The following is a 16,756-nucleotide window of genomic DNA, read 5'->3' as shown; positions in this document are numbered from 1 at the left end:
ACCAGGGTGGAGATACACACCTGAACACGTACTTGTAGACGCTTTTTGACAAAGGAAAAATTGAATACATAACACCAGTATTACCTCGTGGACATGCACTCCTACCCACCTCATGGACGCACTCCTACCCACCTCTTGGACACACTCCTACTCACCTCATGGACACACTCCTACTCACCTCATGGACACACACTCCTACCCACCTCATGGATACACAATCCTACCCACCTCATGGATGGGGTAACCCCCCCCCCTCCTACCCACCTAATGGACACACTCCTACCTACCTCATGGACACATACTCCTGCCCACCTCATGGACATGTACAGTACTCCTACCCACCTCATGGACATGTACAGTACTCCTACCCACCTCATGGACACATTCCCCCCCTACCCACCTAGTGGACACTCACCCTATCCCACCTCATGGACACTCCCCCTATCCCACCTTATGGACACCTCCCCATGGACACCCTCACAACACCGTCCCTTCAGCCTGGGGGCCAGAATCTAATTATGACGCTCCATCAGGCAATTACTGGCGATTTTCTCACTTTCTGGGCTGTCTGGTGATGACCATTAGGGGCCCAAGTTGGTGTGAGTGAAGAGATGAGCCAGCCTGCATTACGCCAAGTCCACCCACCCACCCACCCACCCACCCACCCATTCCTACCCGCCCACCCACTCACACCCATTATTGTAACACCACACCAAATTCTACAAGTGCAATTTTATTCAGATTTTTAGTTTACATGATATTGAGGCTCTGCGGTTATAAAGAGGAGGATGAGGAGACGGGAGAAATCGGGGGCCGAGTTGGTTGTTAGGTGGAGGGAGTAGGAGGAGGAGGAGGTGAGGTTCCCGCGGGAAGTTTATGGTGGAGCTGGGAAAATGTGGGGATGCAGGAGCGGCGGAAGTTGTGAGGATAAAGTCTAACGCCACAAGTTACTGCCCTGATTTACCCTCCCTGCTTTATTTATTTATTCTCAGTTTTAAGTGTGCCCGTTTTCCTACCTCTACCTCTCTCTATTTTACTCCTTCAAGATTCTCGTACCTGGATATATAAATGTTTTTGTTTGTATTATGATGAAATGTATGACGGAATAAATAATATCATGTTTATCTTTGCATGGTTAAAATAATAAGTTTGTTGATGACTTTGGTGTGTTATGTATGGTCATTAGTTCATGTGGGAGTAAGTGTGGGAGTGTGACTGTGCAGGAGGGGTGTGGTAGTGTGGTGGTGTAGGAGGGATGTGTGGGATTAATAAGTGTGGTGGTGTGTAGGAGTGGTGGTGTAGGAGGGGTATGTGGGAGTGAATGTGGAGGTGATAGTAGGTGATATAGGTGGTGTGTGTGGCGGGCACCACCTAGGCCGGCGCTCCTCTGCCAGACTCTGGTATTGACCGATAAGGATCATATTTCCTCTGGCGCTCCCTGCTGCTGCCCACCTCCTCCCCCGCCATGACACAGTGCGCTCCCTGCTGCTGCCCACCTCCTCCCCCGCCATGACACAGTGCGCTCCCTGCTGCTGCCCACCTCCTCCCTGCTGGCGACACAGTGCGCTCCCTGCCGCTGCCCACCTCCTCCCCCGCCATGACACAGTGCGCTCCCTGCTGCTGCCCACCACCTCTCCCGCCATGACACAGTGCGCTCCCTGCTTCTTCCCACCTCCTCCCTGTCCCCTAACACAGTGCGCTCCTGGTTGCCACTCGAGGTCAATTACTACCCTTACTCATTGCGCATCTTCAGTTTCACATGCGCACTTAGTCTCCTCTCATATGGCGCATTCATTACTCTCACACTATTTACTAACTCTCCGTCCACAGTGAGTGCACTCTCCTTTCTTAAATGGAGGTTTGGTGTCCTTGCAGTGCTCACCTGATTTTCTTTGTTGCACAGCACTTATTGCTCTTACATTGCGCATCGACTCCTTTCACAGTCTGCTTTCTGATCTCAAACACTGCACATTGTGTTTCTTCATAGCCCGCTCATCTGCTTCTCTTTCACTGCGCACTTGCTGCCTTCACGTCACACACTTGCTGCCCTAATATACTGTAGTGATATAGTTTACCGAGAGAGGAGAGGATTGAAGTACTTCTATGTTTCTCAAACCAACTACTGTACATACCCAAACAACATACATCACCCATTAGCTGGTCACATGAAGGGCCAGACACACCTGGTGTAGGACTGGGCACAATACCTGTTACCATCGTCGTCGCCTTCGTCAGTGTCAAGAAATGTTATCATTCTATTTTGAATTATTTTATCATAATTCAATAACACGGTATCTATTTATTTTATTATTATTTGTAATGTAAAATGGTTGTGCACTGTAAGACGAGCTTCCTGGTCTTGCAGTGGGAACTTCCTGATCATGTAGGATCAACTTCTTTCCTTTTCTCTTGGTCGCAGTCTTGGGTTTAATTATTTTCTTCTTCCCTGGTGACTGTTAAAACCAAAACGCATTTTATATATTCTTGAACAATTATCGTGCAGTTTGTGTTGGTGGTATTGTCATGCTGGCAGAAAGGAAAGTTCGAGCTGGGTAGGAATGTAAAACTAATATCATAAAGTGAAAGACGAAGTAAGGAAGGATAAAGGTGTGTTGATTTGACCTCACCTGTGACCTCGATACAGTAGAAGAGAGAGGCAGCTTACACTTCACACACACACACACACACCCTTCCGTACCAAGATAGTCTCACAGTTACCCGGGCGTTACCTGTGAAAATAACTTGTGATTTTAGTACTGACAGAGAAGACCAATTACTGCATCCAAGTTCTAAAAAAAAAGTAATAATAATAATATTGAGTCATTTGGCTAATTAAGATAAAAAAAGAGACTATTACAGTTGATAAATCCTAATTACTAGTTTTATTATTATATAAATTAGCTTACTGTTACGTTTAATTATAAGTGAACTAGATATCGACTGTTAAAACGAGGTTGAAGTGGTTTTACTGAGGTGATGATGAGTAGGTTGTGTAGCTCTAGATAGATAAATAGATAGATAATCAGTCAGATAGATGTATTATTAACTCGAATCATCATACAAGTCTTAATTGGCTCACCATGTACAATGTCGGTGCAGGTATACAAACAATACCCGTAAACAGTACAGGTATACAACAGTGGTTAAAAAAAGGCGCCTAATTCACAAAGATTAAGACGAATACCCCAGCAGGAGACTTTAACTCAGCACCAGGTAGGAGACTTTAACTAGATACACTCCACACCAGGTAGGAGACTTTAATAGGTAAATGATATAGTACAATACAGTACTGTATGAGAATTATTGAATGACATGAAGATTAGGCACCCAATTTATTTCAACTGATGATAGGTAGCCTTGGGATAGATTAGGGTAGGTTAGGTTCGAAGAGAGTAGATTTAGTTAGGATAGAGTAGGTTAGGGTAGGGTAGGATAGGTTTGGTTAGGGTAGGGTAGGTATGGATAGGGTAGGTTAGGTTAGCGTTAGGGTAAGTTTGGTTAAGATAGAGTAGGTAATAAGATGAGGGTTAATCTTCACGTGATACGAATTATTTTATAACCTCAATCATCTTGTTTAGTAGTGGTGGTGCCGAGAACTTGCAGGACACTGGATAGACTAACCGCCCGAACGGCTAGTAAAAACACAAAAAGAAGATATAGTGCAAATTAAAAGGAAAGTCACTGACAAAACTAATTATGAGAATTATAACGGTTCACCTCAGAGCCTCAATTAAGCACATTCAGAAATACCTTTGTAATTAGAAGTTAAGTTAATGTTATGAAGTGGTGGTGAAGTTTGCTGTTACCACTTAAGGGCAACAACAATACGGGTTAATTAAGGATGATGCGCGCAGGTAATAGTGTGGCAAAAATCTTAAACAAAGGTAATTACATGAAGTGGAATTTATTGTTTTTCAAATTGGATATTAATGTGGTGAGCTGTGTGATAGAATGAGATGAGAAACCGCCATTGATATTTACTTACAGGCTGTGAATAGGTTGATTGATTATTAAAATTGAATTATATCATGGATCCTTAGCATTATAAATGTGTGTCTGAAAAAAATATGGTCTTACAGATTTTCGTGGAGATCGCGTGAATGTTTATAAGCCTTGAATCAAAATAACAACATCGTCATCACTTGTTGATGTGTGAGGTATCCCACAAGTGAGGAGGATGTTGTTGTAATTGAAGCATTCGCGAAATCTCCACGATAATCTAAGTATTTTTTTGTTTTTGAGACACCCTATACATATAACAATGATTTTCAATATTTTTTTTGCCTCGGTGCGTGAGTCAGTATGTAACCAAGTTTCTGAGGTGAGTCTCGGAGCTAAGTGTAATATTTGAGGGGAAATCGACATCTAATCTTTTCATCGGGGATACTTTTTTTTTTTGTGTTGAAATTTAAAGTGAACTCACTGAACTGGTCCAGGAAGTCAACTCTCGACATCTGAGAACCTGTTTTATTGTCTTACAGGTTATGAGCAAATAAGAAATATGATAGTGAAACCTCCATGTTGCGGACCCCTGATCTAACAGATAGGTGTCCGTTAGAGGGAAATTTCATGTCTAATGGACTTCGATATAACGGACTATCATCTATTATATAGTCCGTTAAATGTAAGCTTAAATTAACGGACTCCCCCCCTCCCCCCATATAGTCCGTTAGATGGATGTTTCACTGTATTTGAAATGTTCTTAACAGAGTAGTTTAATTATGGCAAGATATATCACCGAATTACAGATTACGAACACAAAATCTGAATCCGCATTTATTGAAACACATTTGAACAATAGTTAAACATTTCAGAAACCTTAAAATTCTCAAGGCTTATTGTAGCTGAATTTTGGAGGGAAGAACTGTTTTGTCTTAGAATTGAGAATGAATATAGTGAAAAAGTCTGTACTGGATCTTAATATAGTCTTATAACCGGTGCTGAGTTAACGTAGGTAGTTGAGGTAAAGTATCTGTGTAATTTTGAGACTCTTGTTTTTTCTTACGGGTTAATATTGTGCATTATCTTAAAACAACCAATTATATGCATGGTTGCGTCTTCTGTTATAGCATTTGATGATGATTTAATCAAAATGATGTGCGTGGTGGTAAAAGTGGGAAGTCGTCGCCGTCACAGCAAAAATCTCTACCAGAATGATTATGTTGATTGATATTAATTCATTGGTTAGAGATGTGACAGTTTATTTGAACTTGTGGTAGTTATAAGACAATAATATTTAAGTCAACGAGTTAATCTAAAGCTAAACTAGTTTGTGTGATGGTCGGCTGCAGATATAAGTTATGACCGCCATTTAACTCCGTCAGGTTTTTGTTGAGACCAATCAGAGATAATTGTTCATGTAGGACGCCATTACTAGTTGATACAACTGACGAATAACTCTATAATTACAGGCTTATGGCATACATGTTGCTATAATTTACAGGTCCAGTCCAACACTTAAATGTCTACCTTGGGCCGAGCTGGTCCTCCGGGGAGCCTCGGCCGGGACCTCTGACTCTAGTCTCGGCCAGATTACTTCAGCAGACCTTCAGTGGTTTTCTTGCTCTGACAGACGCCGAGGGCCACTACCTGCACACCATTATGACAGCCGTAGGTGAGTGAGTTAGTCTTGTTTATATAGGGTATTACCGACGTATTAGCTATTGATAATGACTATATTATGTCTTCACTAATTTAGAAGGAATGAAGTGTTATTTTCTTTTTGATTTATGGACGTGTTTCTTGCACACACACACACACACACACACACACACACACACACACACACACACACACACACACACACACACACACACACACACACACACACACACCTAGATGCCATAAGAAGAAACTCCTTCACTACTACAGGTTAAAATTGTCCTCACTACAAAGGACAACATAGTGGAGACGACACCGTCACTGGATACAGACCGAGGTTGAGGTCAACACTGAACCCACCCCTCATGGGCCACTACACACCTGCCTAAACTATTAACCATTTTACCAACATAAGAAGTTAATTTTACATCCGGATTTTTGTGAGGTATTTTGGAATGATAAGTTAATTGTATTATTTTATTTCAACAGTTGAGTTTGTTCATGTTTTGGGTTTTGTTAGGAATGATGTAATATTGATTCCGAGGAAGATATTTTCGAGGGAGGATTATTTTGATGGTGTACAGGTATTTGTTGTTGTTGTTTTAAGGTCGCACTACTGGGTGTGTTGATATGGTTGAAGGCCACACCACCTGACTCGTTGTAATTGTCTTGTCACCCTTCAGCTCGCCATCAAACTCACCATCACACCCTTCAACACCACGTAACACCACCACCATCATCATACTCTCCACTACAATTTCCTCATTCTCTACCACCACCACCATCACTAAGCTCTCCACCACCACCCCCTCTATCACCACCACCAAGCCCACCACCACACCACTCACCGCTCCATCAGATACCGTAACCAAAGAGATATTTAGCGGAATCAGGAAGGCAGTGTGAGCCGACGTTATAAGAGGCGCCTCAGATAGGAAACTACTTGAGGTAGGAGGGGCGTCATTTTGTGCGTGTTGGTGTGTGATATATGAGGTGTATTTTCGTACCATTACCCGGAGTGGAAGGTGGCATTGAGCGTGTTAGTAATGTGGTGGTGGGTGCTGCGGCCAGGATGAGTGTTGGGCCGCAGATAAGGCCGCCCCCTTCCCCACCACCCACCGCGCCGCCCCCTGACAGCCCCACCGTCACCAAGGGCTTCTCCCACCGCTTTCCCCCACCACCACCACCACCACCACACCAGCTTAACTCTACGCTAAATTTCTGCCCCAATTAAAGTGTCTCAAATTGGTTACACTCAGCGGCCACCAAGTTGAATTCTATTACGACACCACAAAGTTAGGCTGGTGCTGGGTTATGTGTGTGTTATTGTAGTGTACTGGTTATGTCTTCAATATACTTAAATAACTATATTTGAACCTGTGGGTGTAATATATATATATATATATATATATATATATATATATATATATATATATATATATATATATATATATATATATATATATATATATATATATATATACACACAAGGGAATATAGGATATCTTTTTGAATGTGTAATACTGGGGAATAAAATTCTTTGAGGAAGAGGAAGTTGTAAGTCTTAATTAATAGTGTTATAATCGGCTTACGGGAAGGAAAATTTAAATTCCATCATCAGTTTACAGCGAGACACAACAATTGGAGCGTCGAGTGAAGGAACAACACACACACACTCTTACCTCCAACCTGCAGTACACTCTACCAAACTTCCATACTAATAAATGCCACTACTGTATCTCTTAATCATAGTCACGCTTACTTTTTTTTATTTTACTAAGTATTATTTTTCTTTCCTTACGAAGATTATTGTTCTTTGTCATTTTGAGTGTTTTAACCTTTGTGAAATAGGAAAGAAATAGTACAAGAGGTGGGTGATGCTCGCCTGCGTCTGTACTGATCTTAACAAGTACCGAGTTTGGGCAGAATAGAACTGAGCCACGACGACAAAGGATATTTTTGGATGTCTATTAGGAGTGGGGTCTATTAATGCTGGGATCTATTAGCTCTGGGACCTATTAGAGCTGGGATGAATTAGAACTGGGATGTATTAAAACTGAGGCCACTCCACCAACCACCATCACTCCATCACAGCAACAGTAATAGTAGTTAAGGACAGCATCACCACCCACTACCACCACTCCACCAACCACCACCACTACAATCACCACCGGTATTCCACCAACCTCCATCACTCCACCACAAACCTCCATCACTCCTCCACCAACCTCCATCACTTCTCCACCAACCTCCATCACTCCATCAACCTCCATCACTCCACCACCAACAAACATTACTACCATCACCACCAACCACCACTACCACCCACCACCACCAGTCGACCCAACACACACACAGAGGCACCGTCACCCTAACTTACCCTGATTAACTATTGTTTTTGGATAACAATGAAATTTGGTGAATAAATTTTCCAAACGCGATCATTTTATTACCGTGTTTGGTATTATGTGATTATTCAAGCCATTTGTTAGGTTCATTTCAATCTCTGGTGTTTTATTTTGTTGTTGTTTTTATAAGGGGGTCACACACACTCTCTCTTTATCTCTCTATCTCTGTTTATCTTTCTCTTTTTATCTCTATCTCTTTGTTTATATATCTTCCTCTCTCCTCCCTTCTTTAATTCACTTTCACTCAACTGACTTACGTTATAGAAAGTAGTTAGAAAGTTGTTGGTCTGGTGTGACCGAGGGTGTTTTTTGTGAGGTACGCGGGGACCTGCCGCCATTAGGTCAGTCGAAATGATCAATACTCGAGTCAATTATATTTGTTACAACGAGACAATAAACCTAACTTTCAATTTGTTTTTTCTGAACTAATTGTAGCAGCGAGGAACGTGAGTGTGTGTGTGTGTGTGTGTGTGTGTGTGTGTGTGTGTGTGTATTGTACAGAACACTCGTATGTGGTGTGTGTGCGTGTACAGTACAGTCATATGTGGTGTGTGTGTGTCTGTGGAGTTGTGGGTTGTGCGTTAGGGTGTGTGTGTGTGTGTGTGTGTGTGTTTGGTGTGAGGGTGGGTGTATATGTGGTGTGTGGGGTGGATCAGTAAATACGTGTGTTTGTGTGTGTGGTGAGTATGTAGGTGTGTGTGTGTGTGTGTGAATGAATTGAAATTTGCTCCAAACAACGTCTAGTTTATTGTGCATCTCATGTTCATCCTGTAACCGGTAGTGCAAAAGGATTACACAGTAGAGGTCACAGAGGGTGTGTATAACAGACCCCAGTGGTCAGGATATTATGGTACTGAATGTTATAAAGTATTTCCAGTACATTGTTTGTTTAGTTCTGTGTGTGTGTGTCCAGGTGAGTTTACAGTACCTCGATGGCGACCTGTGGTGTTCATGATCAGCATGCTCGCCTCGCAAGCAAGTGGACCCGGGTTTGATCCCCGGGCTGGGTGAAACTATGGGCAAGTTTCTCAACGCCATTTGCCTCTGTCTACCCAGCAGTAATTGGAAACCTGGATGTTAATCGATTTGCGGATCGTGTTTCGGGGTAATGGTTAGCCAGTGCAGTTGGCGAGTTTTCCGGTCTTCTCGGACTATTCCTTGACACTGGGTCACTCTAGTCTAGTAGGTAGTAGGCAGCTACCAAACAGGGAGGTACTACCGCCTGGGAAGATATTGGAAGGATAATGTGTTGTCTAATGGTAGACCCTGCTGCCATATGGCATCACGAAAATTGTGACCAAACCAAGTCCCAGGTTGCTGATCTGCCTTTCTCCCTCATTTACACACAATTGCAGGGTCTCAATTGTTTCTCTTACTTTGACAACACAATATACATATATTGTTTCTCACTCTTGATCTTTTTTTCATTTTTGTATTTCTTTATGGTTCTTTATTATTATTATTATTATTATTATTATTATTATTATTATTATTATTATTATTATCACAGTACCTCAGTTGTTTAATAGTGGTGGTGTTATAATTACTACCAACTTGGGTCCTGGAGTTGTACACGCACACATGATCGTTCGTGCCTTTATGTAAGTGAAAATGTCATGTATAGACTGTACTTGTGATCCAAGAAGAAGGAATTGCTGGTGATGATGATAATACTAATAATACCTTGAGTAATATTCAGTATTTACCAAGACAGATATTGCGTTAATGAATGAAGTGGACGAGTTTACAGATTGACAAGTATGTGTGAATGGTTTTTAATAATAATAATAATGTAATAATAATAATGATAAGACATAAAGCAATGAAAATAATAATAACAAAGTATAATAGCAATAGATAAGTAAAGTATATGAATTATATTTTCTTGACTGTTGTATGTATCGGGCAGTGTGAAATAGCGATAATACAGTGAAATTACTATGCGTTTTCATCACAAGTTGTTAAGAGATATGAATGTCGTATGATGAGGATTTGAGAGAGAGAGAGAGAGAGAGGGGTGGGGGTGGTTATCATTAGGTGTTGGAGGCAGTGTGAGGGAGGACCTGGAGGAGAGAGGTGGTGGTGGTGACAATACGAGTCTCCCTCATCCTCTACCTGCCACGGTATATCACAACCTAGTGGCGAAACAGTTACATAACACTTGCTCTGCGTGGTACCAACCTACACAAAGAACTGTGAACTGTGAGTGTGTATGTTGAAAAAAAAGGAAATAGGTGTCTTGAAATGAATAGTGGGTGTAATTTTTAGTATCCTAAATCCCATTTTAGCAATTTGGTCGCCGGGGTCAGATTAATCGTCGCATAAACTTACCCGACGCCCTGATAATTTGTTCCTGGACTGCTATGGCTCCACAAATAACTTTTTTCCAACTAATAAACATAACGGATTTTTACTCCCTATTTTCTATCGGGACTGACGAGAGAAGGTTAGCACTGTGTTGCCACGGATGACCTCCACCTGGCCCCACTCCCGCCAAGATCACAGTCTGCTTGGCGTCAACACACTAGGGGGGGGGGGGGTTGTCCTCCGTGTCGTACTATGTGGTGGAAGGTCCTGCGTCAATGTTTGAAACGATAGATTATAATCATCATCATCATCACAGTTTTACAGCCATTTCCCACTCTTGTGTGGTCTTGCCGCGAATACATGACGACAGCAATAAAATAGTGTTTACTAGAGACCTTGAGAACCAGTAAGATTACACAGATTTAATATTTACTCAGACCGACAGACAAACAAAGGTACAGACATGTAAACACACCATGACACAATCAGGCCAAGAAACGATTAGACTAACGCACAATCAGACGAACATGCAAAGAACACTGTACTAGATTAAGAGCCAAACAGACAGACTCAAAGATACGCATTACTCTGGGCACATATTGCGTGGTAAAAAAAGATTGGATGCAGTTAATAGGCCTATAAGTACGGCGGTTGTAAAGACCTTAACAATTTAGAAGTCATTAGAGGGTAGTACAGCGGAAGAGTTAAAAGGTGCGTAAAAGTGACATCTTTCAGTGCCTTCCTCCGTGTGGTGTGTCACTGTTTGTAAGGTGTGTGTGTGTGTGTGTGTGTGGGTGGGTGGGTGGGTGGGTGGGTGGGTGGTGTGATAATAATTAACGGTTTATTGAAAGAGCTTGGCAGCCAGAAGGCTGAAAATTTACAGTTACATATTTGGGGAATGGGTTACGAATTACAAATAATATACAAGTAACATAAGTGACACAAATAAGACATATAATAACTTAGATGGGTGTGTGTGTGTGTGTGTGTGTGTGTGTGTGTGTGTTACCTTCATCCACCCTTGACATCCACCCCACCTGTTTCATTCTGCCACACCCAACTGGCACCCTGATACCGACCGTCGCTTACCAACACCGCCCTGTCTACTGCCTCCCACCCACCTCCTTCCACCCGCCCACCTACCTGTACCTCCTCCCGCCCACCTACCCCCAAAATGTGTACTTGTATCATGCAGGCTGGTGATGGTCGTCTTCGTGGTGGTGTACTAAATAGTGTGATGATGATTGTAGTCGTGGCTATGATGTTTGTTGTATTGAGGATAGTTAGTAGCTTAGGTAGTGGTTTGGTTGACGTAGTTTTGAAGGTGGTAATGACATTTTTAATAATGGTGGTAGTGGTGATGGAAGTGATAGTGAAGATGTTTGTTGTGGTAGGTTGTGGTGGTGTTGAGTTGTGATAGGGGTGATAGTGTTGAAGGGGTAGGGGGTGGTTGTGGTGGTAATTATGATGTGCCAGGTAGTGATGGTGGTAGCGTTGAGGTATAGGAGTGGTGGCGATAGTGGCAGTAGTAGTATTGGATAGTAGTGGTCTTCAGTGAGCGGCACTACACACGTCCAGTTGGGCATTATGGCACTTAAGGTCCCGGAGAAATTCTCCTCCTACCTTGCCTAGTCACCAACACTCCATCCGTCTTGAAATCCATTACCTGAACGACCTCTCAGTAAGTTGAAACACCTCTGAAACCTCCATTAAATATTATAATACAAGAAGCAGGAGTTTATGTGTATTTTTGAGTGGTTCAGGTGTGGTGAGGGAGGGAGTGTGGGGGGAAGGGGGGAGAGAGAGAGGCAGTAACTCTGGTCATACGTTATCCCTGTCGTCGCCATATTTACCACCGCCAATGTTTCTGCCGTAATGATAGCCGGGCTTTATGGGGGCCCCTCTAGCCCGCAGCTTTACGGCCCACCTAATCCTCGCCCGCTACACAAAAACATAACGCTGGATGTTGCTGAATTTTGGATGTGGAGTTTATTTGTAACAGTTGTATTGATCTGTTGAGGCCACCTGGGCCAGGCCAGGCCAGGCCAGGCCAGGCCAGGGCGTGGAGCTGCCTGCTGCTGGACACATGTGCCTCTATTGCTACCCTCACTACCACCGCCTTGCTGACTCCCATCACTACCACCGCCCTGCTGACTCCCATCACTACCACCGCCCTGCTGACTCCCATCACTACCACCGTCCTGCTGACTCCCATCACTACCACCGTCCTGCTGACTCCCATCACTACCACCGTCCTGCTGACTCCCATCACTACCACCGTCCTGCTGACTCCCATCACTCCTGCTTACTCCCATCACTTCCCACTGCCCTACCTGACTCCCATCACTACCACCGTCCTGCTCACTCTCATCACTACCACCGCCACTCCCATCACTGACTCCCATCACTCACTACCACCACCGTCCTGCTGACTCCCCACTCACTACCACACCACCGCCCTGCTGACTCCCATCACTACCACCGCCCTGCTGACTCCCATCACTACCACCGCCCTGCTGACTCCCATCACTACCACCGCCCTGCTGACTCCCATCACTACCACCGCCCTGCTGACTCCCATCACTAACCGCCCTCCTGAGACTCCCATCTCTACCACCCCATCCTGACCCCATCACCACCACCCTCCTGCTTACGCCCATCACCACCACCATCACCAATATCTATCACCACTATCAACACTACCACTATCACTTCACACCCCGAATATAAAGGGATAGGGTAACAAAGACAACATGGCAGAGAGAAGGCCTGTAGACAAAGAAGGTGAATAGACAAAGTGAAGAGACCTGCCGTAGATAGTGTGGAGGATGGATGATAGTGGTGTATGGATGATAGTGGTGTATAGGATGATACTGAAGGGTGGATGATAGTGGTGTATGGATGATAGTGTGTATAGGATGATACTGAAGGGTGGATGATAGTGGTGTATGGATGATAGTGTGTATAGGATGATAGTGGTGTATGGATGATAGTGGTGTATGGATGATAGTGTGTATAGGATGATACTGAAGGGTGGATGATAGTGGTGTATGGATGATAGTGTGTATAGGATGATACTGAAGGGTGGATGATAGTGGTGTATGGATGATAGTGTGTACAGGATGATACTGAAGGGTGGATGATAGTGGTGTATGGATGATAGTGTGTATAGGATGATACTGAAGGATGGATGATAGTGGTGTATGGATGATAGTGTGTATAGGATGATACTGAAGGGTGGATGATAGTGGTGTATGGATGATAGTGTGTATAGGATGATACTGAAGGGTGGATGATAGTGTGTATAGGATGATACTGAAGGGTGGATGATAGTGGTGTATGGATGATAGTGTGTACAGGATGATACTGAAGGGTGGATGATAGTGGTGTATGGATGATAGTGTGTATAGGATGATACTGAAGGGTGGATGATAGTGGTGTATGGATGATAGTGTGTATAGGATGATAGTGGTGTATGGATGATAGTGGTGTATGGATGATAGTGTGTACTGAAGGGTGGATGATAGTGGTGTATGGATGATAGTGTGTATAGGATGATAGTGGTGTATGGATGATAGTGGTGTATGGATGATAGTGTGTACAGGATGATACTGAAGGGTGGATGATAGTGTGTATAGGATGATACTGAAGGGTGGATGATAGTGGTGTATGGATGATAGTGTGTATAGGATGATAGCTGCTGAGATGGAGGAGGAGTGTGTAGGAGCAGAAAATTTCGGGGTTGTACTCTGTCAGGTGGCGTGGCGCTGTATCACACCTCAACATGTACTGTGTACCTCCTTCACTTAATTGACTTTCAGTTTAAATGTAACTCGGAAGAAAACTAAAGAAATGTGAACAAATGTCTCGGTGATTTTGACTTCATGGAGGAGAGCAGCACACTTTAAGTTTGTATTTCATAGTAAAGACATATTTACATAATTCATTTTTAAGTGATGTCTGTACTTTTAATGTAGTTTCAGAATGTCAACTCCTCATACTTTGATTTGTACTTTTAATGAAAAATGTGAACTACTGTGGAATTTTGCACTTTTTTTATTTTTTTTATTTATTTTGTCGTGCCCGAGTATCAGCGTAATCACTCAAACTATCTTAATGAAATTTTGCCGCTGATGCATTTTTATGAGATGATGTACGGAGGGAGAACCATTTTGCTTTGACTTTTTTTTGTGAAAGTGTATATACTTTACTGAAGGCTTTGTGAGGTTCCTTTATTTACTTGCAAATACAATCTCTTTCTCTATCTCTTTTTTAATTTGTATATTTTGTGTAAATATTCAGTTAGAGAAGGAGGAAGGCGTGTGACGGTGTATATTAAAGTTTGTCCCGCAAATTGAGGAAAGTTTTATAAAAGATGAAATGTTAGTCTGAAACATTCTTGCGAAAATGTTGCAATATTTCAGTTTGATAGGAAGAAGACATCTGGTGGCTGGTTAAAGAAACTAATACGAAAGAAAATTTTTAAATTTGCTTACATATTTTTGAGAACTTTGCAAGAATTTTGATAATTTGCCAATTTGGGGAAGAATGCAATACTGTATGTCGAACTGACAATTTGGGTGATCTGTAAGGTGTACGACTATCTTCTTGTATGATCACATTAGTACTTAATTTTTACTGATCTGAATTAACTTGTTGATATAGGTACAAATAAGCTCGTGAACAGTGTCGGTACTGTATTAAAAATACACGTGTATGTGTGTATGTGTGTATATATATATATATATATATATATATATATATATATATATATATATATATATATATATATATATATATATATATATATATATATATATATATATATATATATATATATATATATATATATATATATATATATATATATATATATATATATATATATATATATATATATATATATATATATAGTTTGTTCGCCAGGGCTTAGCAAGTAATCTTTGAAAATTGCATATGATTGTGCGTTATGTAAATTTATCCGTATCAAGATTAAATTAATCCAGTGACATGCTGTAATTAGCTCTCACAAGTTCATAAGAAATATGATTTATACAAGAGGTGGTTATGAAAAATATTGATAAAAATACTCTCTTGTGTTTCGTATACTGTACCAGGTGGACCAACCCACCTGTCTGGCAGTGTACGAAACTGTATCTCTTCACACTCATCACCTCCACTGGTGAGAGTTTAATATTCTCATGTTAAGAGTGGAGAAGTGTGTCAATATTTCTGTGTTTGACTTGTAAAAAAAGGATGAATTGAATCATACGAGTATACGTATAAACGGCGGAGTACTGGTATGGAGGCGGGAGGGCGACTCTCCAGCTATTACTCTTAAAAAGTTTAAAAAAAAATTCGTTGGTCTTTTTAAGAGGTCAGAGCAGTGGGTGTCACGCCCAGAGTAGAGGTCACCATTAAGTGTAGATAACACAGCCACCCGCTGCAGTAGATAACACAGCCACCCGCTGCAGTAGATAACACAGCCACCCGCTGCAGTAGATAACACAGCCACCCGCTGCAGTAGATAACACAGCCACCCGCTGCAGTAGATAACACAGCCACCCGCTGCAGTAGATAACACAGCCACCCGCTGCAGTAGATAACACAGCCACCCGCAGTAGATAACACAGCCACCTGCAGCTGCAGAGATAACACAGCCACCCGCTGCAGTAGATAACACAGCCACCCGCTGCAGTAGATAACACAGCCACCCGCTGCAGTAGATAACACAGCCACCCGCTGCAGTAGATAACACAGCCACCCGCTGCAGTAGATAACACAGCCACCCGCTGCAGTACATAACACAGCTAACAGTAATTGTGTTCCTGGTCTCATGTTACCTGAACTTGTATTAAGAAACTGTGGTCGCCTGGAATGTGATCGATGTTTATAAAGTCACCACGAACTTGACGAATCCGTCGAGTATGAGAGGATGGCACACACCAACTAAACCTACCCTAATCTATCTAGGTCTTTATGTAGAGTCATTAGGTTATGTTATGTGAGATTAGGCTGGATTGGGCTAGGTTGATATAGGTTAGGTTAGGTTAGGTTATCATAGGTTTTTATAACATTGACCATCTTACTGGTTTATTGTAAGTGGAACGTTAATAAATCATCATCATCATCAAGTACTGTACTGAACATGGCTTCCACACTCAATACGTCAATCGTTCCTTTTTTCCTTTTTATCTTGTGTACAACTTTGAATCTCGACACATAACAAGGCACCGCAGTGATGGGCGGAGAGTAACGTTCACAACAAATATCTGGATACTTTGTCCATGTGTGTGAGGGTGTAGGTGGGTGATGGGCGTGCGTGCTTCCGTCCGTCCGTTCGTCCATACTTTTCTTCTGTAAGGGTGTACGACAGGTATGCCATTAAGTACTGTAAGGAGCCAGTACAGTACAGTATATGAGTGAGTGAGGTGTTAAAC

The 16,756-nt window shown here is 42.3% G+C and overlaps 1 protein-coding gene across 1 annotated transcript; it reads right to left on the bottom strand.

Moving 5' to 3' along the window:
- Positions 1-12,232: 12,232 nt before the first annotated feature.
- On the bottom strand, positions 12,233-12,721 carry LOC121866537 (glycine, alanine and asparagine-rich protein-like). The gene has a single exon (XM_042366305.1). It carries the CDS (start codon positions 12,719-12,721, stop codon positions 12,233-12,235), a length of 489 nt encoding a protein of 162 aa, XP_042222239.1.
- Positions 12,722-16,756: the final 4,035 nt, after the last annotated feature.

Source organism: Homarus americanus, unplaced genomic scaffold (genome assembly GCF_018991925.1).
Source record: "Homarus americanus isolate GMGI-L3 unplaced genomic scaffold, GMGI_Hamer_2.0 scaffold16430, whole genome shotgun sequence".
Taxonomy (NCBI): Eukaryota; Metazoa; Arthropoda; class Malacostraca; order Decapoda; family Nephropidae; genus Homarus; species Homarus americanus.
The sequence above is the reverse complement of the archived record's forward strand: the minus strand, read 5'-3'. Positions and strand labels throughout refer to the sequence as shown.